This window comes from Podarcis bocagei, assembly GCF_964188305.1.
Source record: "Podarcis bocagei genome assembly, chromosome: 17".
In the NCBI taxonomy this organism is placed as follows: domain Eukaryota; kingdom Metazoa; phylum Chordata; class Lepidosauria; order Squamata; family Lacertidae; genus Podarcis; species Podarcis bocagei.
The window spans coordinates 30,207,742-30,232,303 of NC_138143.1; the positions used below are offsets into that span (position 1 = coordinate 30,207,742).

Genomic DNA, 24,562 nt, shown 5'->3' on the forward strand with positions numbered 1-24,562 from the left:
TTCCAGACAACCTACTTTGCTTCTACATGCCTCAATCCTCTTTAGATGACACAGGCAGACAATTTCACAGAGGTGAATCTGTCAACTTGATCCAGGGCTGATTCAGCTCTTTATCCCAGAGATCGGGAAACTCCAGAAAGACAAAGGAAGAAGTGGGTAAAGAATTGCACCGCCCTACTTTCTTCCTCAACTTGATGGGACTTTTCAAGGCTGAAACAGACATCCAGGCTGCTATTCCTCAGTCTAGGAAAGTCCACACAAGTGAGGCAGGAAGTGGAGACTTTTGGGGGAACCATTGGGGACTTCCCAGAAAGTTGCTTGCGGGCTGTGGATTGGCCCGCAAGTGGAATACCAGGAAAGGAGGAGGGAAACCAGTTCACCTGCTGTAAAACAAGTGTTGGTCTTTTTCACCAGAGTGGTTCCCACTCTGCTTTCAGGGAAAGGTGAAGATCATTCTGTTCTGGTTGCTACTAGCATCTAACATCCCCAGTCCCAAGCAAGCCTACTCAGACCTAACTCCTCCTCTGTTCAATGAGGTTTACTCCCTAGTACATGTGTTTGGGACTGCAGCTTAAATATGGCTTCTTCTACTTCACGGTCCAGGCCTCTGCACCGGGCACACAATGAAATGATGGTAGTACAGTGGTACCTCGGGTTAAGAACTTAATTCGTTCTGGAGGTCCGTTCTTAACCTGAAACTGTTCTTAACCTGAAGCACCACTTTAGCTAATGGGGCCTCCTGCTACTGCTGCATGATTTCTGTTCTCATCCTTAAGCAAAGTTCTTAACCCAAGGTACTATTTCTGGGTTATGTAACCTGAAGCGTATGTAACTCGAGGTACCACTGTATTCTGAGAGCAATAAGGCAGGCATGAATCCAGTTGCCTGCTTTTAAAGAGATTCAGCACTGACAACTCAATGGTGACACTGTGTGCAAACAGAGTAGAGCAGGGAAAGGCTCAGATTGGGGCGTTGTGGTCAGGGGTGGGGGTAGGCAAAGGCATCTACTTCAAAGAGATAAATAACTGCCCCACATTCTCTCTTGTTCCCATCATGGACATTTTTGCAGTGAGTGGTTTATCCTGTAAAGAATGGCAAAAAGTTGTAGAGGCCCAAACATCTGTACTGTCAGTTCAATGCATGAATCTCTACAGTTACAACGCGCCCCACTTCCCCGCCAAAGGACATTTTCGTGTTAAGAACAGGTAGATCGAGAGGGCAAAAAAGGGGGGAGGGAACTGTTCACAGATACAAAGTCTTATTCCCCAAATCATAGCAACAATAAGTTTGCAATGAAGCCAACACCTAACAGACCATAACCCAACATCATGGGTTTAAGTGTCCCTCAAACTCTGGGCTAGAGTTTGGGGGCACGACTTGTGTTGTCTTCAGTTTGTGTACCCTGGAACAGTGATTCATAGAGTCATAGAATTGTAGAGCTGGAAGGGACCAAGAAGGGTCATCTAATCCAACCCCCTGCAATGCAGGAATCTTTTTGTCCAGTGTGGGGCTCGAACTCACAGCCCTGAGATTAAGAGTCTTGTGCTTTACCATCTGAGCAATCCCAGCAATTACTGTTAAATTTGCAGCGTATCCCAACTCAAAGGGCCAATTTGAAAATAATTCATTTATTTATATACATTTGCCTACTGAAAGCAAACACAGCTCTTGGGTCACGTTCTCTCAGATATGATACACATTTGTGAGACAACCAATCATATTCTTTATTTATTATTCTTTGATGCAAGGTGTGCAGCACATTGACTCAGGCGTGTGACAGACTTGCTCCCTAGTATGGATCCTCGGTGGGGCCACTTGGCGGCCAATCTTTGCAAACCATAAATGAATAGGGGGATGTTGGTTTTAACTGAGACTGAAATTTGCTTTGCAGGTTTGATATACCATTTATGTAATTATACAACTGGAAATTAAGATAAATAAGAGGGAAAACAAAGAATTTGGAGAAATAAAATGACATGCAAGAAATTATGGGGTAGTAAATTGGAATTCAGGACAGGGGTGGGGTGGGGAGTCTATATTGTATTCTTGGAAAAGTATTGAATATATGAATTATTGTGATTATAAAATTTTAAAAAATCTGAAAAATTGTGTTTGTGTATGTGTGTGTGTATAAAATATATATATAGAGAGATTGAAATTTGCAATAGGATGTTGAGAATCTGGTGTGCATCTGATTTCTGTCCTACATTTTGAAGTATATATCTCCCTGAAGATAAAGTCTGGAGACTTAAAACAATTTGTCACGATTCCTACATGCATAACTGGCAGGCCACAGTGAAAAACTAGCCATTCCGAGTTGGCAATGCCCATCCAACATCAGTGCATCAAGAAAACAATACGTGCTTCTGTGTGGATATCATAGAATCATAGAGTTGGAAGAGACCACAAGGGCCATCGAGTCCAACCCCCTGATATAGAATCCCCCCTTTTAGCATGCAGGCAAGTGCTAACTGAACGGTGAGCAGAAGAAATGGTAAAACAATATAGACTTACTTGTGCCTGAAAGCAGAGACAAAGGAGCAATACTGGCAGCTGTACTTGTCTTCGCGAGTAAACATGGCCAATGCCAAGTGACTCCTCTCGTGCGATCGTAGACCCTGCATAGACATCAAAACCCGGTCACACTGGCTGCAGTGGTAGCCACCAGGCCTGGTTTCATCTTCCAGTGTTGATCCAGATTCAGCTTCTGCAAGTTCCACAGTGGAAACACTGCCAGGGTCTTTGGGTCCCTCAACACCCTCCAAGAAAGCTGTATTTGAAGGATCTTCAGCTTCCTGCTAAAAGACACACATCCCCCCCAAAGCCATCAATTCTCTCTCCCTTCTGCCCTATGGTTTACTATTAAATCTATGGAAGTCTATGGTTTTCCTCTAATAGCAGAACCTCTACAACCCCAGCTAGGAGCAGGTTCTCAAAAATAAAATAAAATAAAGAATAATAAAAATATCACTGAAATCACAAATGAAAAAGACGTCTCTAAAAGCAGTGTTTCGCAAACTTGAGTCTCCAGCTGTTTGGGTTTTTTTTGGACTACAACTCCCATCATCCCTAGCTAGCAGAAGAAGTGTTCAGGGATGATGGGACTTGTAGTTCAAAAACAGCTGGGGACCCAAAGCTTGGGAAACACTGTTCTAAAGAAACAAGCATCCTGACTGCATTGGTGGCTGACAGTGCTGCTGGAGCACATCGTTTTCCAAGACTGCCAAGAATTATTATTTCTTCGTAGCAGCTCACTCTGTCAGATGGAAACAACGCGAATTCTAAGGAAATGCCAACCTTCCTTATAAAATGCTTGCTCTCCTTCCTTCAGATTACTGGTCTAACTCTGGCACAAAACTGTACAGCTCATGCTCCATTTTTTAAAAAATGAGAATGGCGTAAATGTTTTTCCCCCTCCTCATTTGCTTCAAATGCAGCTATGCACTGTCAACTACTAGCCTATGAAGAGCTTTTCAAGATAAAGTAACGTAATCTCTTTCGTTGCATGATATTTGAAAGGCCACCTTCTCCCTTACAGCAGACAGACCCTCTGCAGCAACAAAATGTATACACTGGTACCTTGGTTCTCAAACTTAATCCATTCCGGGAGTCCGTTCGACTCCCAAAGCCGTTCGAAAAACAAGGCGTGGCTTCCGATTGGCTGCAGGAGCTTCCTGCACTCAAGCGGAAGCCGCGTCGGACGTTCGGCTTCCAAAAAACTTTCGCAAACCGGAAGACTTACTTCTGGGTTTGCAGCGTTCGGGATCCAATTTGTTTGACAGCTAAGCCGTTCGGGAACCAAGGTACCCCTGTATTGTACATAAGCTATGCAAACTGAGCGAACCAGTATGGTTTCTTTTATTTGCTTAATAAATCTGCTTCAGCTCGCTGAAGAGTTATAGGAGGCACTGATGCTTTGCCCCAGAACACCGGAAACCTTATGCCATCAACCCCTCTGGCTCCTGAAAGTTCATCCGGCATTGCTATATGTGAAGATCCGCAGGTGATCGCCTCAGGCAAACGGCTAATAGGACCAGGCCTTTAAGAAGGCCCAAACCCACCTCTATAGGAGCCAGGGATACACTTCAGTTAAGCCATCCAAGAGAGCAGTGGGGCAGGGGACAGCTGCCTGTTACCTAACACTAATGAAGAACAGTTTGGCACTCCTGAGCTTAATTAGCCTAGAGCAGTGGTGGCCAAACTCGGCCCTCCAGGTATTTTGGGACTACAACTCCCATCATCCCTAGCTAACAGAACCAGTGGTCAGGGATGATGGGAATTGTAGTCCCAAAACACCTGGAGGGCCAAATTTGGCCATGCCTGGCCTAGAGGCAACAGTCAAAGGCTTGGAGGTGCGGGGAGAGAGAGAGAGGAGATTGGCTAGCAAGCCAAGGCTGGTCTAAGGGACAATTGGCTCTTAGCTGCCCCCCTGCCAGAAGGGATGTACATGTGGTCTGAGAAGGGGCTTCCCCTGTCACCCAGACCTTGGGGAAGCTGGGGGACTATGGTGGCTGCCGTGGGAGAAGACCCCAGAAAAGAGCATGGGAAGTGCTGAAGACCTTGAGAAGAAATTATTATTATTCTGGCATTGTGTAGGCAAGATGTATTGCCTGGGGAAAGTAGAGAAAGCCTGGAACAAGGGCTAAAGCCTCCGTAAAGCTAGAGATTCTGCACTCTTGTCAATCCTACTGATAACTGGAGCTCACAATGGAGCCCATTTCCCCGTGGTTCAAGCGGGATTCCCCCGCATTAGGGTTAACCTGTGCATTTTCAAGCGTAGCTTCATTCCTAACAGGGACCAGAAAGCCGCTTTAAAAAAAGGGAAAGGGAAACTGATTTTCAAAAGGAAGCTGAATTCTGCAGCATACACCTGGACTTGCATACACAGCTTGTACACTGCCACTTTAACTGTTAAGTACACTAACTTTTACAAACGTGCTCCCTAATACTCTTTTCTTATTTAAAAAAAAAATTGTTCTGATTTGCTGTTGTACTTTTTTATTTTTAAAGCGATCTTTAGAAAAGTACAAGAGCAAATCGGAATTAAAAATACCCTTTTGCTCAAGAGTCTAGACCATCTGTTCTAAAAAAAATATTCCCATGCATCGCGGGGAAAAGACTTGTGATCTAGGAAACAAGTTAACACTGAATCCAATAAAAAGAACAAGCAGCTTTTTTTAATAATAAAAAAATTAACTGTGGTAATGTGGTGCCAGCGCCAGAAAACACTGTCAATTGGCCCATTTTCCTCTTAATGCAGTTATGCCTTTAGTCCCCAAACTATTCTCTCACCTTGACTGCAGCAGACACCGAGGAGCCATTCCCGTACTGAACGTGCTTACGAAGATGGTTGCAGATAGCGCGAAGGGTTGGATGAACTTCCACACAAAATTTACACTTGTAGCCCACCACTTTCCTCTCCTTCAGTTTTGAAACTTCTTCCACATTACCAAAAGGCTGTAAGGCAACAACAATTTGAAACTTAAAAAGCGGTTTCTTTCCTGAAACAAATTTAAATAGGTTTCTAAACAAGCAACGCAAATAAAATTTGGAATAGTATGCTTATTACACAATGAGGAAGCCACTGGGGCAGCACTGTTTCATCTAAAGGCTGACGTTTGAAGGTTTCTTAAATGCATGCTGCACCATTAAAATATTGCCCCAATTCCTTGGAAATGTAGGAAAACTCAGCTCAGATATTGTTTGTATTCACATGCGCGTGAAAGCACTAGATATCCTTTGCAGAGAGCACTCGTTATCCTCACAAAGCTTAGCTTCCCAAGATTTCTTGGGCTTTTTAACATTACGGTATTTTAACATTTTTAGTGAATATATACTGTACTCATGGAAGTACCTGCGGTTTTGAACTGCTATGTAAACCCTGGTTTAAATGACTGCCAGACAAGCCACTTTTAAACCATTATTTATGGACCTGATTTGCTTAACTGATCACTGTTTCTAACAATATGCCAAGATTCGATGAAACTGAAAGTCAGCAGAAGTCCTCCTGGACATATGGGTCCCCATTAAGCAAGGATCCAGCTTGAGAACTAGGCTCCTGACAAACCAAAATCCAGTCTCCCTTCAATAGTAGTTGATCCAACTGGATGCATTTATTGGTAACCCCCAAGCATGTACGTAATAAGTTGGAGAACCTGTGGACTCCCAAATCTCATCAGCCCCAGATAACCTGGCCAATGACAGAGGATGGTGGGAATTGGTCCAAGAACATCTGTAGGCCCCCTGTAGGCTCTGCAGTTAAGCAACTGTAATAAGTTGCTTAAAACCCCTACCAAAGGAAGCGAGTTGCTCTAAATAAACTAAGGTAAGGTTTGATTAGCCGTACACAAGGAAAATGCTTTAACTCAGTGGGCTTCATGGTACTCTCCAGATGTTGCTAGACTACAACTCCCATCCTCCATGACCATTGGTCACATGCAGGTTGGGGCTGATGGGAGTTGTAGTTCAACAACATCTGGAGGGGACCACATTGGCTACCCATCAGGCTTTCTTCTGAGTAATTTTTCACGCTGCAGCTGAGAAATGAGAATAAATGTTGGTCATATCATACCAAAGGGCAGAGGGGCAGGTAGAAGAAACAGAGGTTTTGTCATACTGGAAAGCTGGCAGGAACTGGTGCCAAAGAGAAATTGGCTTTGCAATGAAGAAGGGGAGGTGGGAGGGGAGGAAAGGACACGCCAGGGCTTTGAGGAAGAGGTGGAAGAAATGAAAGAAGGGGGTGTAATCAAGTGGCAATGTTTAATTGACTTAGGGCTTATTGGCACACCAAGTCACTGGTGCGCCTGTGTCTCCTCAGCTGCCAAAGGGAATGTGCATCTGGACACCACTAACGAGAAATCTCCTGGGGGTGGGGAAGGAGAGAGAACACCAAACATAAATCTAAAATGTGCAAACATATCCTTACCCTCTCTTGTTTGAAATCTACAAAAGCACCATCTGCATATTTTTGCTTGCTCAGAAGCTGCTTCCTCCTCTCTTGGCGTTTGGCACGCTTCTGGAATTCCTCGTTGTGGCTGTTCAAGTGCGAGGTCAGCTCCGCCATGCTATGCAGCTTGCTGTCGCAGTGCCGGCACTGGAAGATGGGGTTCTGGAAACGGGGGCCACTCCCCAGTATGGCAAAGTCTCTCTTCAGGTCCTTGCTGTGGTGATCGGTGTAATGCAAGCACAACAGCTCGGCCGTGCTGAAGGAGAGCTTGAAGCACTTGACGCAGCGGAAAGGGAGCCACTCCATTTCGGGAGCCTCCACCTCCACTTCTGGCTTCTCCAAGTCGTTCCTCTCCTCCGGCAGAGCCTGCGGCCTCTCGTACTCATCCGCGTACACGGCAGTGAAGTAGCCCCCCAGCTTGCTGGCATGCTGCTTCTTGGGGAACACGCCTGGGTGTCGCTTCATGTAGTGCGAGACGATTCCCTTTTTGCTGAAGGACTGAAAGGAGCAGAGAGAGCACTTCTTCTTCTCCACTGCCCTCCTCAGCTCCTCGCTTAGCTGGGGGGAATCTTCTTTCGGGGGCGACGGGATGATCACTTTGTTGGGCTTGTCGCTGACAGTCCTCGAAGCAGCTAAGCAGTGCGTATAGTAGGCGTCGATGTCGTGGCGCTTCTGGTAATGCGCAGCCAGGCCTTTACGGATAGGGTTCGTGTAGGAGCACAAGGCGCATTTGAAGAGGTTGTTCTTCCCTTCCGGCTGGGCCCGGACGTTGTTGTGTTTTATCCGGTAGTGCCTAGCGATCCCTTTCCTGGTGGAGCAAAAATACTTACAGAGCTGGCACCGGAACACCGTGTGGGACACCAGATGGGAACTGGAGAAGTGCGAAGGAGGCACCGAATCGTCTCCAATGATTTCCTCCGGAGAGATTTCTGGAGAGGGCTTAATCTCAGCGACGACTTCAGGCTCCACAGAGGCCGGCAGCTTAGGAGGAGACTGTGCAAACACATCAAATTCAGGCTGGTTGTGGTATTTCTCGTAATGGATTTTGAGCTTCTCTAACGTGCCGTGCGTGTAAGGGCACAATTTACACCTGTAAGCGCCGTATCCTTGCTTGAAAATTCTGCTGGTCTCCTCCACCTCATTCTGGTTCATGTCATTTGGCTGCTCCACATCGTGCACAAAATCTTCCGCGGTGACCTTCACCAGGGGGTGCCTTTTCTGGTAGTGTGTGAGAACACCGTGAATGCGTGTATTAATGTACGGGCAATGCCTACATTTGTACACAGCTCCTGGGTTAATATCTATGTCTTGTGCAAAATCTGCAGCTTTAACTTTCATCCCAGGGTGCTTTTTGCCATAGTGGGTCAGAAGTCCATGCAAATTGTTGTACTCCGACTGGCACACTGTGCACTGGTATGGCGTTGATGAGATTGCAGGGTTTGCAGAGGTGAGCTGGATAGCTTTGTCCTGGACCAGGTTTGTATCCTCTGCATATTCTGCATCCTGGTCCACATGTGGCCCGGCCATCTGGCCCTCCGAATTGACCCTGGCTCCAGCATCGTTGGATGCTGGGATGGCTTTATCGGCTGCATCTTTCTCCTTGATAATATCTAGTAATACAGATTCATCTCCATTCATAGCCCAGGGATGAAAAGCTTGGTAGTGATTAGTAATGTCCCAAATGGAAGATGCTTCAAAAATGCAGTCTCTGCATTTATACGTCTTCATCTCTGATGGGATCAGTAAGGCTGGAGGCGAAGGATCTGGCCCTGCCCAGAGCTTTGTTGCCATATACGTATAGTCAACATAATGCTCAGGATGTCGCCTTTGGTAATGCACAAGCAAGCCGCTGGGTTCGGCGTGAGAATAGATGCACCACTCACAATGATACCCGGCTTCTATTAAGCCATCCAAAAATGCCCATCGCAAAATAGAGGTGACTGTGGCCTTCAAGCTCGGGTGGTCCTTTTTAATGTGCTTCCTAAGTGCGTAGAAATAAGGAGATGTGTAAGAACACTGCCTGCACTTGAGAGCTCTCAGCTTAGCCTTCTCTCGCTCGGCGTTGGAAGCGGGAGTCTGCATGCCGCCGGGGGAGTTTTTCTGGCCACGATCACAAAGGCTCCTGATTGTGGCTGTGTGCTGCCTAATTACATCTGCATTGGCTTTGAAATCGCGGTGCTTCTTTTGGTAATGTATGAGCACGCCTTTCACAGTCCGGTTTCCATAATCACAGTGCTGGCAGAAGAACATCTCATTCTCCGAGGCGGCACTCTCAGAGTTGCCCCGGTTAAGCTGTTGCATAGATGCTGGTGGCCTGGGAACACCAGGAGGGATCTCTCCAGATCTCATCATTGCTGCAGTGGGAGGTGCCTGCCTAATGTACTTTGCAGTCACTTTTATTTCTGGGTGCCTTTTCTGGTAATGCACAAGCACGCCAACCACTGAGCGGTTGCTGTAAGAGCAATGTTTGCAGTAGTAAAGCTCAGTCGTAAGGTCTGGAGGTGGTGGAGGTGGCAGTTGCGAAGCCATATTGGACATTTTGGGGGAGATGGGCGATCCCAGTTCATAAGCCATTTGAGCCAGAGCAGAGCCCCTCTCAACAGACACGACACGCATCGTCTTCTGAATCCTGAAGTACGAAGCTTTCTCTTCAGGGTGTTTCTTCTGGTAATGAACTAAGACAGAATGCATGTTGGGACTTGCAAACGAGCAGACGTCACAGTCATAAACCACAACGCTGTTTACCGACGACTCCTTCTGGCTTTCAGATTCTGGGCTATTACTTTTCGGAGAATTTTTGTTAAAAGCAGCAGGTACGCCAGTCCCACGGGCAACGGGAGATGGAGAGGCCAGGCTTTTTGGAGCGGAGTTCAAGATCTCTCTGAGAGTCTGCGACTCTGAACTTAAGCCCTCTTGCTGTTCAACCACATAGCTGGAGAATATCATTGCATTGTTAATTTTAACTGTTGGGTGCATTCTTTGGTAATGTGGCATCAGGCTCCTAACATTCGGGCTGGTGTAAGAGCAGAAACGGCAGCGGTAGATCAAATCGGAATGATCAAAATTTAGTACATTCATGGCTTCAGGATGGTGCTCCCCATAGTGCTGCTGCAGGTCTTCAAAGTTTGTATAATCAATGTAACATTCGAGACACCTGTACACCGCACTGTGATCATTGGGATCCAGGATATACCTAAAGCTGAATTTAATGTATGGATGCATCCGTTGATAATGAGTGCTAACACTCCTGGCGGATTTGTTGCTGAAGTCACAGTGTTTACAATAGTAAAGCCTTCCGGAGTCACCATAATCAGAATTTTCATTGTTTTGGTCAGATCCATATATACTGGACTGGCTGCCCAAAGCAGATGAATTCAGACCTTGGTCTTTCAAGCCAATTGAAGAACAGTAATAGTCCTCTTCATCCTCAGATATAGTTAGCTCAATTTCTGCCCCATTGGTGGAATTGTAATCATGGCCAATGCTCCTGTAGTTGGGCTCTTTCTGAGACTCGATGGTATCTCTTCCCCACATTTGCTGGGAAGCAAATGTTGCAATTTCCATCAGCGGCTCTCCTTGTTCTTCTTCCTTGTCCAGTTCAACTTCTATCTCCACTTCATTGTCATCTTCTTCTTCCTCCTCCTCCTCTACGTTAATCACTGCATCTTCCTGTTGCTTGTTTTGACTGATTTTGCTTTGCAAATTGCTAGCTATCTCATCGATCCTAGTTCTCTTCTTCACTGGTGAAAGATCGAGCGGAAAGTCACTGGACATCTTCCGAGAGGCTTTAGCTACGAAGTTGTTTTTAGAAGACAGCCCAAGAATTGAGGTCTGACTTTTCTTCACGGTGCTGGGAGAGGCGTGAGCATCAGGCTCACTGTCTTGTGGAGTATTTGAGGACGGGCCGTCGTATTTTGGCAAGTTGTCGCAAAACGAGTGCTTGTGTTGCTGATGAACCCGGAGACCTTTCAAAGTAGTTGTGGAATAATTGCACATGGTACACTTATATGGATGCTGCGAGTTGGACTGCGGAGATTGTTGCTGCTGCTGCCCCATGGAATCCATTAACCCACCGGACTTCCTGCCATTCATATTGCCCCCTTCGTAGGATACTGTGCTTTCATTTAGCGAAGAAGCTATGCTTTCTGTTTGGGAATTCACTGCATCCCAGTCGGACGCTGCACCGGTGTGACACTGTTTATGAGCTCCGAGTTTGAACGAGCTCTTGCAAGTAAATGGACATTCATCACATTTGTATACTGCTGTCTTTCCAGACAGATGGATGTTTTCAATATGGCGGGAAATGCTCCGCCGATGCATGGTAAGGAAAGGGCAGAAGGGGCACTGGAATCTATTCATAAACCTCCTAAAGGGGATCCCCTTTGTTTCCAGTAACTTGTGGCCCTCAGACCCCATCAGTTGCTCTGCAGTTAGCCCTGAGGTTTGGTGATCCATGGAGTTCAACCCATTTTCACTGTCTAGTTCATTTAGCTCATCGTCAGAACTGGAGTCATTGAGCATACTGTTTGTATCCATATCGGCGGAAGAATTTGCCATGTCGGCCATCGCGTAGCGAGACCTGTCCGACAAATTAACAATGCCAGAGTTGTGAGGTGCTTTGTGTTTCATGTGAGGGTAAGAAACAGAAGAAAACTTTGAAGAAGTAGAAGTGTTGGACCTGACAAGAGAATTGTTCATAGAGCCTCTGTAGTTTGGGAGGTTTGCATTCGGCATCTCCCGCCCAGAGGCATTCATAGGGATGTAGTTGGTGTTTGGAGTGGGGCTTGGTGGACCCTTGCTTGATACGTCTGGCATGTTGGTCCCGTCCTGTTGCTGCCTCAGGCTTGACAATATTTTCACCATGCTGCGATGCTTTTTCATCATATGGTCGCACCAGCGTTCCCTTCGGGGCGTCTGGTAGCTACACCATTCGCAGCAGAAGTTCCCTCTCGACTTGGTCAAAGGCTTGACCATAGACTCCAAAATACTGCGTTCTACAACTTCGGCTGGGAGTTCCTTGCAAGAGTCCTGTACTGGCACAGATGTCGATGCCGATTCAGATATAGCAGCTGAAGCGGCGGGAGGGGTGGAGCTCTCCTTCAGGCTGTTTTTGTGGTACATCTTCTGGTGCTTAATAATCCTCGCACGCCTCGGAGACTTGTAGGTGCAGAACTGGCAAGAAAAAACCTTACCAAAGCCCTCGTGCATCATAATGTTGTAATTTAAGGAGCTAGTACCGGGCGATCCAGCTGGAGATCCTCCCGCCTGAGCACCATGCACTTTCCGCGTATGCTCTATGAGTAGGTTTTTGGATCTGAAATAACGCACACAGAATTTGCACTGGAAAAACTTGCTCGCTGGCTTGGAGAGCATATGCTGGCCATAATAACTCTGGCTATGGCTGTAATAATTTCCAGTCCCCAGCTGAGCTGCATTTTGTCCTAAAAAAGAGAGAGAATAAAACATTGTTTTAGAAATCCTTGAATTTGATATTGAACTTTTTATCTGTGTTTTAAATAGTTCAGGTAGGTAGGTAGGTAGGTAGGTAGATGATAGATAGATAGATGATAGATAGATAGATAGATAGATAGATAGATAGATAGATAGATGATGGATACTGTAGATAGATAGTTTTAATTCTATTAATGTTTAACTGTTCTTTTAAAAATAATTTCCCCAACATGCTTTTAGCTATTCTTATTTTATCCGTAAACTGCCTTGAGTCTCTGTTAGGGAACAAAGGCAGGACAGAAATAAAACAATAACAACAACAACAATTGTTTAATTAAAAAATATGTGATCATGGTATCTCCCCTGCCAGGTAAGTGTGGAGAGGTAAAAGATTTTGGATTATCATAAAAGATGCAGGAGGAAATGATTAACAGCAGGACCCACAAAGGGGAGGAGGGAAGTCCAAGAGATTCCTTGGAATCTTGTTTTTATGTTGTATGTTGGATATTTGACTGTAAAATTTTAATCTGAAAAACCAAATACATAATTTCTTTATTTTTAAAATGTGAACCATAATTATCTAAATTAATTACAAGTCCGATGACAATGGCAAAACAGCTGAACTAACGTTTTTTTTTAAAAAAATAAAGTCTGCATTTATCCGTAAGTACAGTGGTACCTCGGGTTAAGTACTTAATTCATTCCGGAGGTCCGTATTTAACCTGAAACTGTTCTTAACCTGAAGCACCACTTTAGCTAATGGGGCCTCCCGCTGCCGCCGCACCACCGGAGCCCAATTTCTGTTCTTATCCGGAAGCAAAGTTCTTAACCTGAAGCACTATTTCTAGGTTAGCGGAGTGTGTAACCTGAAGCGTATGTAACCTGAAGCGTATGTAACCCGAGGTACCACTGTACTGAGTTCATAGCATAGATACTTCCTATGATATGATGAAATGTCATTTTTGCTTACAAGTTCTCTCATAGGGAAGTGTCAGTGATTAAACACGTAAGTAGATGGGAGATGTGAACTGCGATGGTAGAAGAGGAGAAAGACTGATGCCCTGTGGGCAGAGCTAGATCCGAGAGGTTTAAGCTACAGCAGGGCAGGTTTCAGTTGAATGTCAGAAAAGCAACTTGATAGCGGGAACAGCTCAACAATGGAACCAGTTACCCAGAGGGGTAAGAAAGCTCTCACTCACTGGAGGTCTTCAAGACGGACAACCATATGTTAGGAAGGCTCTGGATTCACTGAGTAGAGAGTTTGACTAGATGTCCTCTAAGCACCCCTTCTAACTCTTATCATTCTGTTACTCTAATATTAAGCTTTTTAAAAAATATAGTTCACATAATTCCAAATGATTTTAAAGAATGCCTTAAAACAATGATGGGATGAAACGCCAGTCGAATTTCGATGTCACACGTAACTATTTTAAAAACATGTATTTTTAATGTTGTATTTTAAATTGTTGCACTGCACCCTGGGACCTTAGGTTAAAAGGCAGGTGGTTATTAACTATTACCATTACATACAGCTAAGTAGACCTAGTGGCAAAAAAATTGCTACAGAAGCAGTTCCATCAATACTCCATCAATGCCACTCTTGGAATGTGTGTCCATTATTAGCTTCACTGGTATGCATGTGAATTAATACATGCAAATAAAATTACATTTCTTGGAATTAGTGTTGTAGTTCCTGAATGCATCTTCTGAGTGGAATATAAAACTAAAAGCAGTGTTTGCCAGGGGATAAATGTTGCACAAAAAGGCCCTAAGCAAAACGTGGCAACAGCAGGCCTCCTCATTTTGCCTGTGAGGTCATTTTTCTGGAGCCATACCCACCTGCCCCACATGTGACATCAGGGAGAGATGTGACTGCAAAAAGCAGAATTAAACTCCCTGTACATCAACTGATGCACAGGGAGTTCATTCCTGCATTGTGCAGTACCTCTCCCCACCCGGCAGACAATCTTTTCAAAGTTGGGCGGGGCTACTCACCCATCAATCACCTGGCATCAGATAATGGACCAATGGGTGTCCACTTGTCAAAGTTGCTCCCCCCCCAGAGCAGAGGGAGATAAAAGATCTGGCTCACCAAGGCAGATCAAAAATTTCCCACACCTGACTTTTTTTTCTTTTTAACCTTTGATCAGGAGTTGGAACTAACCTGTGATGGGCCCAATTATGTCTACTTAATTAACGCTTGTGGTATAGGTAAAGGTAAAGGACCCCTGGACAGTTAAGTCCAGTCAAAGGCAACTACGGGGTTGTGGCGCTCATCTCGCTTTCAGGCAGAGGGAGCTGGTGTTTGCCCACAAACAGCTTTCCAGGTCATGTGGCCAGCATGACTAAGCTGCTTCTGGTGCACGGAGGACTGTGACAAGTGCCAGAGTGCACGGAAACGCCGTTTACCTTCCTGCCACAGCAGTACCTATTTATCTACTTGCACCGGTGTGCTTTCAAACTGCTAGGTTGGCAGGAGCTGGGACAGAGCAACGGGAGCTCACTCCGTTGCAGGGATTCAAACCGCCGACCTTCCAATTGGCAAGCCCAAGAGGCTTGGTGGTTTAGACCACAGAACCACCCGCACCCCTGGGTATCCCCTGTAGTAGCATGCAGTTGCTACAATTTTTTATAGGCTATTGCAATAAAATCAACATAGGTTTGTGATGGAATCCCAACACTCAACTGCAAAACATGGCCGCTTCCCGCTGAATATGAACACCATAGGTGCCAGTCCACTTATAAAGGAATTTCTGTTCTCATTTATAAGCTGTCACAACACACAAACGTGGACAACAGGACAACAACCTGAGGATGCTCCAATGAAATAAAATCTTAACATGACATTTCAATAAAGGACTTTAGAAAGGTACTCTTTTTTTACCTGCTATCTCATCCGTAATTCCAAATTCATCTTTTACAGAAGAATATTCCACCTCAGCCTGGTCATTGCTATTCATAGAGCTAAACCTTGACTGGCTAGGAGTTTCCTCAGCGACATCTGTGGGTTGCAAAAACGCTGTGTGAACATCCTGAATGTGAGCTTTAAGATCTTCGTAGGACGGTGCTCGGAAATCACAGCCATCACACTGCAGCACCTCCATAGTCCTTATTGGTAAGTTTTACATCAGGAAAGCCTGGAAAAAGAAGAAGTGGAAGAAGCAAATTGTCAGAGACATCTTATTATTATTATTATTATTTTGTCCATAAATAAGAAGCATACAGTTTACTGATTTATTTTATTTTTTTAAAGAAAGTTTCAGTAGCACAGTTTTAGTTATGAGCAAATATAAGGAAATGATACCCCCAAAAGATGCATTTTTTACAAAAATGAACGAACAAAAACTAGCAGGAGATTATTTCCGGAATCTCAGAAGTGCTTCTAGAAACAATCAGATATGACTCAGATCTACTTTGTGCCTAGGGCTTGCCCAGTTGGCTTTTTCCCACCCACTTGATTCAACTCTTACCTGCTGCTAACATCTCTAACAATGAACAAGGAAGCATGTGGTGGAGAGTCATAAACAATAAAATGCAGTGCAACTGTAGTTAGGGGGCAAAGGAGTTTTCTGACACTGCCCTAAAAGCTGAACACTTATTTACTTATTGCGTTTTAATCCCACACTTGCACCATTAAACTCAAGTCGCATATATGGTGTGCCTCATCCAGTACCTCCTTCTTTTAATCCTTCTCAATAAGGATTAAAAGAAGGTTAGAGTCTAAGAGGACATGACTAGCCTAAGTAAGGCGAGTTGGGTTCACCCAACACCGTAGCCTAGATATCTGTATTGGTGCCAAATACTTTTTTAACTAGTGATCTCCCATTTTTTACTTTTAGTACTACAGGCCTGTGGCCTAGCTTGCCTGTCACACCAAGCCAAACTTTGGTTATAGCACGGACACAAGAGGCTGCCAGGAGATTGTGTCAACTTGGTCAGTTTTCTTTCTGCACAATGCTGAGCTAAGCAATGGCTTGGCTTAGCACACCGTCCAAACCTCTCTCCAGATTAACTAGGACCCGTAACCAGAGTTTGCCCTTGGTGGTTGTTCATGATTTCAGGAGTAGACTTTGGTTTTTCAAATTTGTTCTTTCACAGTTCAGTTGTACTGATTCTTTAAAAATCTCATTATTATTATTAATTTATTTTACTGAGTTTGAGAGAATATAGCACCTAGTCCTTCTTCTGGGAAGTAAAATGAGTATCTCCACAGCATGAAAGGAAATAATTATTTTTTCCCCAGTTTCTGCATTTCACTATATGAAGCAGTAGACCAGTACAACTCAGAGGTAAGGATGTCACTTCAGTAGATGACCTGCTAAATCTATTGTTTCTATAATTTGTGGGGGAGCTACCAAACAGGTTGAAAACGAGCAGCTTCCTAAATTGTAGATAAAAGGTAGGCTTTTTTAAAAAATAAAAGAATTTAAGAGGTAATTTCACCCCAGAATGGCATGTACCTAGCAGCAACTATTAGCTTAATTAATGGATGGCTTTTTTGACAGTCTCCTCACATACTCCTACAGGTCACATTCAGGCGAGGAGCTCCAGAAGCCCAAGAGATCTAACAGCAGCCAAAAAATGCCCTGACGGAAATTCCATTCTCTTATGGCAGGGCGATATAAAGTTACTTCTGCAGAACATTCAAATCCGCTTTGGACACAAGAGAGCACAAAAGGCACATCTCCCCTGGCAGGGCTTTCGAACGCTGTGATGTGTTGGGCGCAACCCACCCCCCTTCTCCTTCCTTGAGCCGAAAGAATGAAGGTTGGTTGTTTCTCAGCTTCACAAAGTTAGCGGCGACGGAGATCCTCAACCTTTTATGTGCAAGCCCTGGACCCAAGACGGTTGTGGAAGAGGTTTGCTATCTGCTCTGGATCAAATTACAGCCGGGAGCAGCAGGGAGGCCCCACCCCACAAAGTCTCCCTCCTTCAGCACAGTCCAATAGACCTGAAAACAATTCCACCCCTCCTTTCTCTCTCCATGGTGCAAGCAGACAACTCTTGAATTCTGAATGCTCCAAAGGAAGGAGAAGATGGAAAGTCGCAGTAGACAAAAGCGGGGTGGGATTCACCCCCCAGTTTCCACTGCCCATGCTCCTGACCTCCTCCTCCCCACTCACCCCAGCCACCCAGTAAGAGCCCTTCCAGCCTGAGCCAAGCAAGCCACAGTTCTGCTGAATGTGTGTTTATCACACTTCCAAGAGATATGAGCTTCTGCGTCACTGAAGCTTTAAGACTCACTAAGCTGCCCTAGTCCTCTGAGCTTTAGGAGAGAGGGAGAGAGCGAATGTGTGTGTTTGTGTGCAGCCATTTTAGCTCAGACAAGCCATGTACTCAGAGAGAGAGAGAGAGAGATAGGCTCACAGCTTCTAGTCAGCCTGCAACATGGCTCCACACATCTCAGCCTCTTCTCCAGCGTGCAAGATCCTTCCTCCACACCAACCAACCACCCTCCTTCCTCCCTCTCTTTCCACAAGATGCTTTTGTTTTTGATTTTTGGGAGGGGACCAGCCTCTTCAGAGACGAGGAAGGACTTCTCTTCTTTTGGACTACACAGAGATGCCTGAAGACCACCGTGGCTTGTCATAGACACCAGCATCTCTCCCTGACACAGCCATGGGCAACAACAACAACAACAAAGATCTCCAAGGACTCCTTTTGTCTTCCACACACACAAAAACGCACACACAAAATAATTTTAAAAACCCACATCCCAGCAACGACGACAGGAAGGAAAAAGGGTTTTGGCCAAATTGTCCCACAGGCTTGAATGAAGGCGCAGAAGGGTGACCTTTTCCTGCGAGCGAGAGAAACAAATAAGGAAGGATGGAGAGAAAAGAGAGAGGGAGGGGACAGGAATGGAGAGGAAGAAAAAGGAGGGGAAGAGGCGGAGGGAGAGGAGAGCCCTTCAGAAAGCTTCGGCCTCTTGGGAGCCGTTCTCCTATGCACAGAAGACATACCATCTGACACGGGCTGCCAGATTCCAAAGTCTAATGACCTTTGTTAATCACCAGCCAAGCTGTCTGCCTCAGCAAGCCTTGCCAATAGGCACACCCTTCAACACAAAGGCTGGAGCTATTCCTTTTGGAGAGAGGTTCTCTGAAAGCTCCATTGTGCAGGAGAGGGGGAAACGGAGGGGAAAGAGAAAGGGCGGGGGCCAGCAGTTGGGATCTCTTCCTTTCAATACGGTTGAGGAACAACAGGGACAAAAGTGGCCTTCCTCTACTGCTCCTCCTCAGTTTGGAAAGTTCTCAGATTGGGCTTAGGAAACAACAGAAGGTGGAGGAATTTAAACATCTCCCTCCACAAGGTAAAAACTCGGGTCTTTTCATGCTCTTCCAACATTTCTCCGATGAAAATAGGGATGTGCTATTCCATCATCATCATCGTTTTCTTATTTATTCCCTGCCCACCTGACTTGGTTTCACCAGCCATCGTATTATTATTTTTTTGACAAAGTAATAATCATAAATAAGTAAGAATAAAAATGTGCATCTCCCCACCGAAACCATTCCATTGCAACTATCCAACCTCCCAAAATAGCCACCATATATAAAAACATAATAAAACAGTAAGCAGTCAAAACAAAACAAAAAAACCCTTCCCTATATAGAGCTGCCTTCAGATTTCTTCGAGTGGTTGTATAGTTACTTATCTCCTTGGCTCGGGGGGCACTTAACTCCATAACCTCCAACATTTCTCTGATGAAAACAGGGACATCCTAAGGAAAAGTGGGACATTCCAGGATCAAATCAGAAACCGGGATGGCTTCTGTGAATGCAGGACTTGCACTGAGCAAGGAAAGCAAGCGAGCATTTTCATCCGTCAGCACCTTGACGTTACCTTTCAAGGCCTGCCCATTCATAGACCAAATATCCCACTGATTTCTAGCAGAGCAGATTTTTACAGATTAATCACCTGGTGCCAATGGGAGATATGCTTGGGAAACAGACCCGGGGGGAATGAATGGAAGGTGCACAACAGCGCATGTGGGATCTTGAAAGCTGTGCTCTCTCACCACTCCCATTCATCTCAATGGCGCTTGTGGAGGACAAGTTCCTCAAGGACTCAGCCCACTGATGCTTTTTGCTTTGTTAAAAAATCAGTTCAAACTTTAACAAAGAAAAAGAATTACAAAGGTGAGTAAACTCATGGAAACTGTGGCAACAATTGTTGTCAGGTCCATAGGAGTGACCTTCAGTTTCATATATTCACCCAAACCAGAAGAATCTAAGAAAGAAGTATTTTATTATTTGACGATTTCTCATCATGGCTCAAACATTTCAAGGGTGGGAGAAATCCCCCCCCCCCGACCTAACATGGTTTAAGCGATCAAGGAAATCCAACATACGATGTGTGTATTTCTTTGTCTATGGGAGATAAAGAGCAGAGGGACCCATCTGTCAGCCGAAGAATGGAGCTCATTTTCACTGCAGATGTTAATACGCTGTCAAGATGCACATGAAAGAGAGATATATGGAAACAATATCGGCATGTTTGTCCATAATGACGAAGGCAGCAGTTGCAACATTTTCATGGGGGCTATAGCCTGGACTATTCATACTCTGCAGAACAAAAAAACCCAAACCCAAACCCTCTACCAAGGTTACCCAATTTTTGACTTGCAATCAGAACAAAATAATGCAAATATAACTAAACTGCATGGAAGAGTTTGTTTTCTAAAATTTATTCTAAAATCTCAGGTTTGTAACCATTTACAACGGAGAAAATATTCTGGGAGAATATTTGGTGTAAGTGCAAGGGATACAGAAGCTACCACTTACGTCCAGCGCACTGAAACCTCCATAACCAAAAGTCAGACCCATCACATACCCTATTCTGAGCTTCCAAACCAGTTTTGTTGCAGCCTAAATCAAGAGAACCACAAAACTACTTCCAACTACTGGGGAGACGGGGGCGATGGGAAGAGTTAAACTTGTTTTTATTGAACAGAAGCCCTTCCTATGCCAGATGGCAAGCTTTCTTTAAAAAAAAACCACACAAAGCAGTTTCAAAAGCAGGTTGTGGTATAGCATTGGGTTGAGGGGTTCAAAGTGTGTCTGGGGAAAACTAAATTCCAATAGCCTAGCACAACCACAAAGGTAATTCTTTGCATCCTAGTCTTTTTTTTTTAAAAAAAAAAGTAGATTGTGCATGTTAGCTAGCTACCTAGCTAGTGTGTGTGTGTGTGTGTGTGTGTGTACACACACACAGAAAGAGCGAGACAGAGAGCAAGACAGAGAGAGAGAGAGAGAGAGAGAGAGAGAGAGAGAGAGAGAGAGACCCCTGAAGTCTCTCTCAACAATTCAAAGTGTTGGTGCTGACCTTTAAAGCCCTAAACGGCCTCGGTCCAGTATAGCTGAAGGAGCGTCTCCTCCCCCATCGTTCTGCCCAGACACTGAGGTCCAGCTCCGAGGGCCTTCTGGCGGTTCCCTCACTGCAAGAGGCCAAGTTACAGGGAACCAGGCAGAGGGCCTTCTCGGTAGTGGCACCCTCCGTGTGGAACGCCCTCCCATCAGATGTCAAACCAATAAACAACTACCTGACATTCAGAAGACATCTGAAGGCAGCCCTGTTCAGGGAAGTTTTTAATATGTGACATTTTAGTGTATTTTTCATCTTTGTTGGAAGCCGCCCAGAGTGGCTGGGGAAACCCAGCCAGATGGGCAGGGTACAAATAAATTATTATTATTATTATTATTATTATTATTATTATTATTATTATTATTATTATTATTATTTCAAGCTTCAAAGCACATCTCCTTATTAATTTAAAACAGTCCATATGCACACATGATTGCCCACACAGGTTACAAAGCTCCAGGTTCTTTATGGTGGAATAATCACTTCTTTTAAAATATTTTTTTTAAAAAAAAGATCAGAAGAGTTCTACATGCACCTTGGACATTTCCAGAAGACTCAGGTCTCCAAATACATCTCAAATTCAACAGAAAAAGGTCAGGGGGACAAATGTGATGCAGTGCGCGGATTGTGATCTCAATCAACCTAATACATACTTGAGAAAAACAACCTAATAGAATATCAGCTAAATCATACATGACAGATGGCCACCCAGCCTCCAAGGAAGGAGAGTCCGTCACCTTTCAAGGAAGTCTTTTCCACCACCAAACAGCTCTTACTGTCAGAAATTTCTTCCTGGCGTTTAGTTGGAATCTCCTTCCTTGTCACTTGAATCTATCGGGTTCGGGTCCTAGCTTCCAGAGCAGGAGGAAACAAGCTTGCTCCATTTGAAGATGGCTATCATACCTCCTTCTCAGTCTCCTCTTTACCAGGCTAAACATACCCAACTCCCTCAACTCTTCTTCATAGGGCTTGGTTTCCAGATGCTTTATCATCTTGGTCGCTCTCGTCTGCACGCACCAACTTGTCAATATCCTTCTTAAACTGTGGTGCCCAGAAATGGACACATCATTCCAGGTGCGGTTTAACCAAGGAAGAATAGAGCAGGACTATTACTTCCCTTAATCAAGACACTATGCTTCTGTTGATGAAGCCTGTTAACATGACTTATGTTAAGCGAGTGGTCTACTAAAACCCCTAGATCCTTTTCTAAATATAGAACCTTACATTTGTCCTACTGAAATTATTTTTATTAGTTTTGGCCCAATTCTCCAATCTGTTTAGGTCATCTTAGATCCTGATTCTGTCTTCTACGGCAGGCACGTCCAACAGGTATATCGCGATCTACCGGTAGATCACTGGATGTCTGTGGTTGATCACTGGCTCCCCTCAAAGAAGCTCAACTTTGACCTGAACCCCACAAAAGGGGTTAGATCACTGCCAGTTTTTAACTCTGTGGGTAGATCTCAGTCTCTTGGGAGTTGGTCACCCCTGTTCTACGGAATTGGCTACTCCTCCCAGTTTGGTGTCATCTGCAAATTTCTTTATCCAAGTCTTGTATAAAGATATTGACAGGACAGAACCCTGCAGTACCCCACTTACCACTTTTTTCCAGGATGGCGAGGAACTGTTAGTGAGCACTCTTCGGGTTCAGTAAGTCAACCAGCTACAAATCCACCTAACGGTTACCTTGTCCAGCCCACATTTTACCAGTTTCTCCACAAGAGTATCATGAGGGGCTTTGTGAAAAGCATTACTGAAATCCAGATATACTATGTCCACAACATTCCCCCGATCCACCCAGCTTGTAGCTCTATCAAAAAAAGAAAAAGAAAAAAGAAATGGGATTCATCTGGCATGACTGGGTCTTAGTAATCACAGCATCCTTTTCCAAGTGCTCACAGGCCAACTATTTAATTATCTGTTCAAGGACCTTTCCTGGTACAGAAGGCCTTAGCATTGGTCTAATCTGCTGTCTGTGCTGGAAAGAAGTTCGTCTACCAGAAATAAACCTTGAAACAGCAACGTGATTCAAGAGCCAACTAATTATAGACCCTACAAAACTTTCAAGAGGTAGAATCGCAAGTACCAATAGCAACACCATAGGGCATGAATTTTTTTTCCTGCCACAGAAATATTAGCTTAGAACCAAAGAATTCAAGAAACACCAGTATTCGCAACCGAAGAACCTTCTGCTCCTATTGTAAGTGGAGTGTTTTACTTAACCAGCTTCTGTGTCTCTAGGACAACTTTGCTGGAGTTTAAAATACCACTCCATTATTTTTAAAAACTGTCAAAATTTGTATCACTCATGTTAGGTCTAGCACAGATATAACAGTAGCTTGAAAGCCACCATTTGCCAATCAGAAGCCTGGCATGGAACACATGCTCTCTCCTTCTTCCTTATCTAGCCATCATTGTCACCCGGCACATACACCAACGTGACCAAGCTGTCTTACACTGATGCTCTGCAAACCTATGTCCAACCAAAAGCTTCAAATTCTGGTTCACAAGGGAGCAATGGTTAGCACCGATCATAAAGACAGGTGTGCATGCAATTCTAAACCAGCTCAGGCCAAGGAATGGGTTGCTTCAAATCTGTGGGTTCGCAGCAAAAGCGGCATTTGCAATTCCACTGAGTCTCCAGTGTAAATCTCATTGCATTTTTATAGCAGCAGTACTTCTTCTTCTTCTTCCTTCCCTTTTGGCTCTTCTTAATCTGCTCAGGGTACACTTTCGGAAAGTGAGAAGATATTTAAGAGGTGATGGAACTTATTCTGACTCCCAGCATATTTACTACAAGAGGGATGGAAAATGGCTCTTTGTAGTATTGCTGAGGCGAGAGGGAGGAAGCTGGTGGCAGGATGTGGCTAGTGGAGATAGAAAAGCGGCAAGAGTTGGTGTGGTGACCCGAGAGCCTGAGAGAAGGCTTAGTGTGCCTGGGCCATCTGCCTCAGATAGTTCTGATGTGGTGATGGACCAGCAGCAAGGGAGGAAGTAGACAGATGCTGAGCCTGTTAAAAGCAGCTTACGAACACAGAAGAAAATACCAAGCTACAATTTGTGGCTTCACAGGACTGGGCTGAAGTTTCCAAATATATAAACAGGTTCTTACATTTTGCTACAACAAAAGAGAAGAAGAAGAAGACAGGCAGTAGATATATTTGCATACATCACACCCCAGTGACTTCTCTGGCGATACCAGATGCAAACTTAGCAATCGCCACATTAATACACTCTTGATTTGACTCTGTGAAGCCAAGTGATGTATTCAAGCAGGGAGGTCACTGCAATGTTAAGAAGAGATTTTGTGCAACTGGTCAGCTTGCAAAACCCGTCAGCCTTTAAAAGGAAATTCTAAACCGTGCTATCAGAGAACAAGATTTTTTTTTTTTATCGGGGTAGTCAACAGAGGGAAGACCTTGGATTCTTAGAAAAGATCGGGATGTCTTCCCCCTGAAATCCCCAAATCCAAGCACACACAAAATGGCAAATAAGACATGCCTGTCGACAGAACTGTTCCCAGCTGCAACCTTGCTGCAAAGTTTATATAACGCAACACAAGCAATCACTGCCAGTTTGTACGATGCTAGAACATGAAGTTTATTCGTGTAGCATGGTGTAGAAATGGAGATCTACTCACTAGGGCTGGATGATATTCTGCACTGTGGTACATCACCAGCTAAACATACACCGATGCATCACAATGTCTGAAATGACGGTGGGGCTATGCAGAGGCTATAGCTGGCTTCACGGTTTTTCCCACATTGTGGTTTTTCCATAGCGCACACACAATGATTT

At 44.6% G+C, this 24,562-nt stretch overlaps 1 protein-coding gene across 6 annotated transcripts in view; it reads right to left on the reverse strand.

The window, feature by feature from the left end:
- Positions 1–24,562, reverse strand: part of ZNF462 (zinc finger protein 462) — a 143,769-nt gene that overhangs the window by 61,826 nt on the left and 57,381 nt on the right. For 4 of the 6 annotated variants that reach the window (XM_081175995.1, XM_081175991.1, XM_081175990.1 and 1 more), the window contains 4 exons: positions 15,282–15,534; positions 6,926–12,387; positions 5,293–5,457; positions 2,515–2,798 (listed from right to left, as the gene is read on the reverse strand). In XM_081175995.1, coding sequence (XP_081032121.1) covers positions 2,515–2,798; positions 5,293–5,457; positions 6,926–12,387; positions 15,282–15,501 — 6,131 coding nt within the window. In that variant the 5' untranslated portion in view covers positions 15,502–15,534. The remainder of the gene's footprint in view (positions 1–2,514; positions 2,799–5,292; positions 5,458–6,925; positions 12,388–15,281; positions 15,535–24,562) is intronic. The other 2 variants (XM_081175993.1, XM_081175994.1) reach the window with 2 other exon arrangements.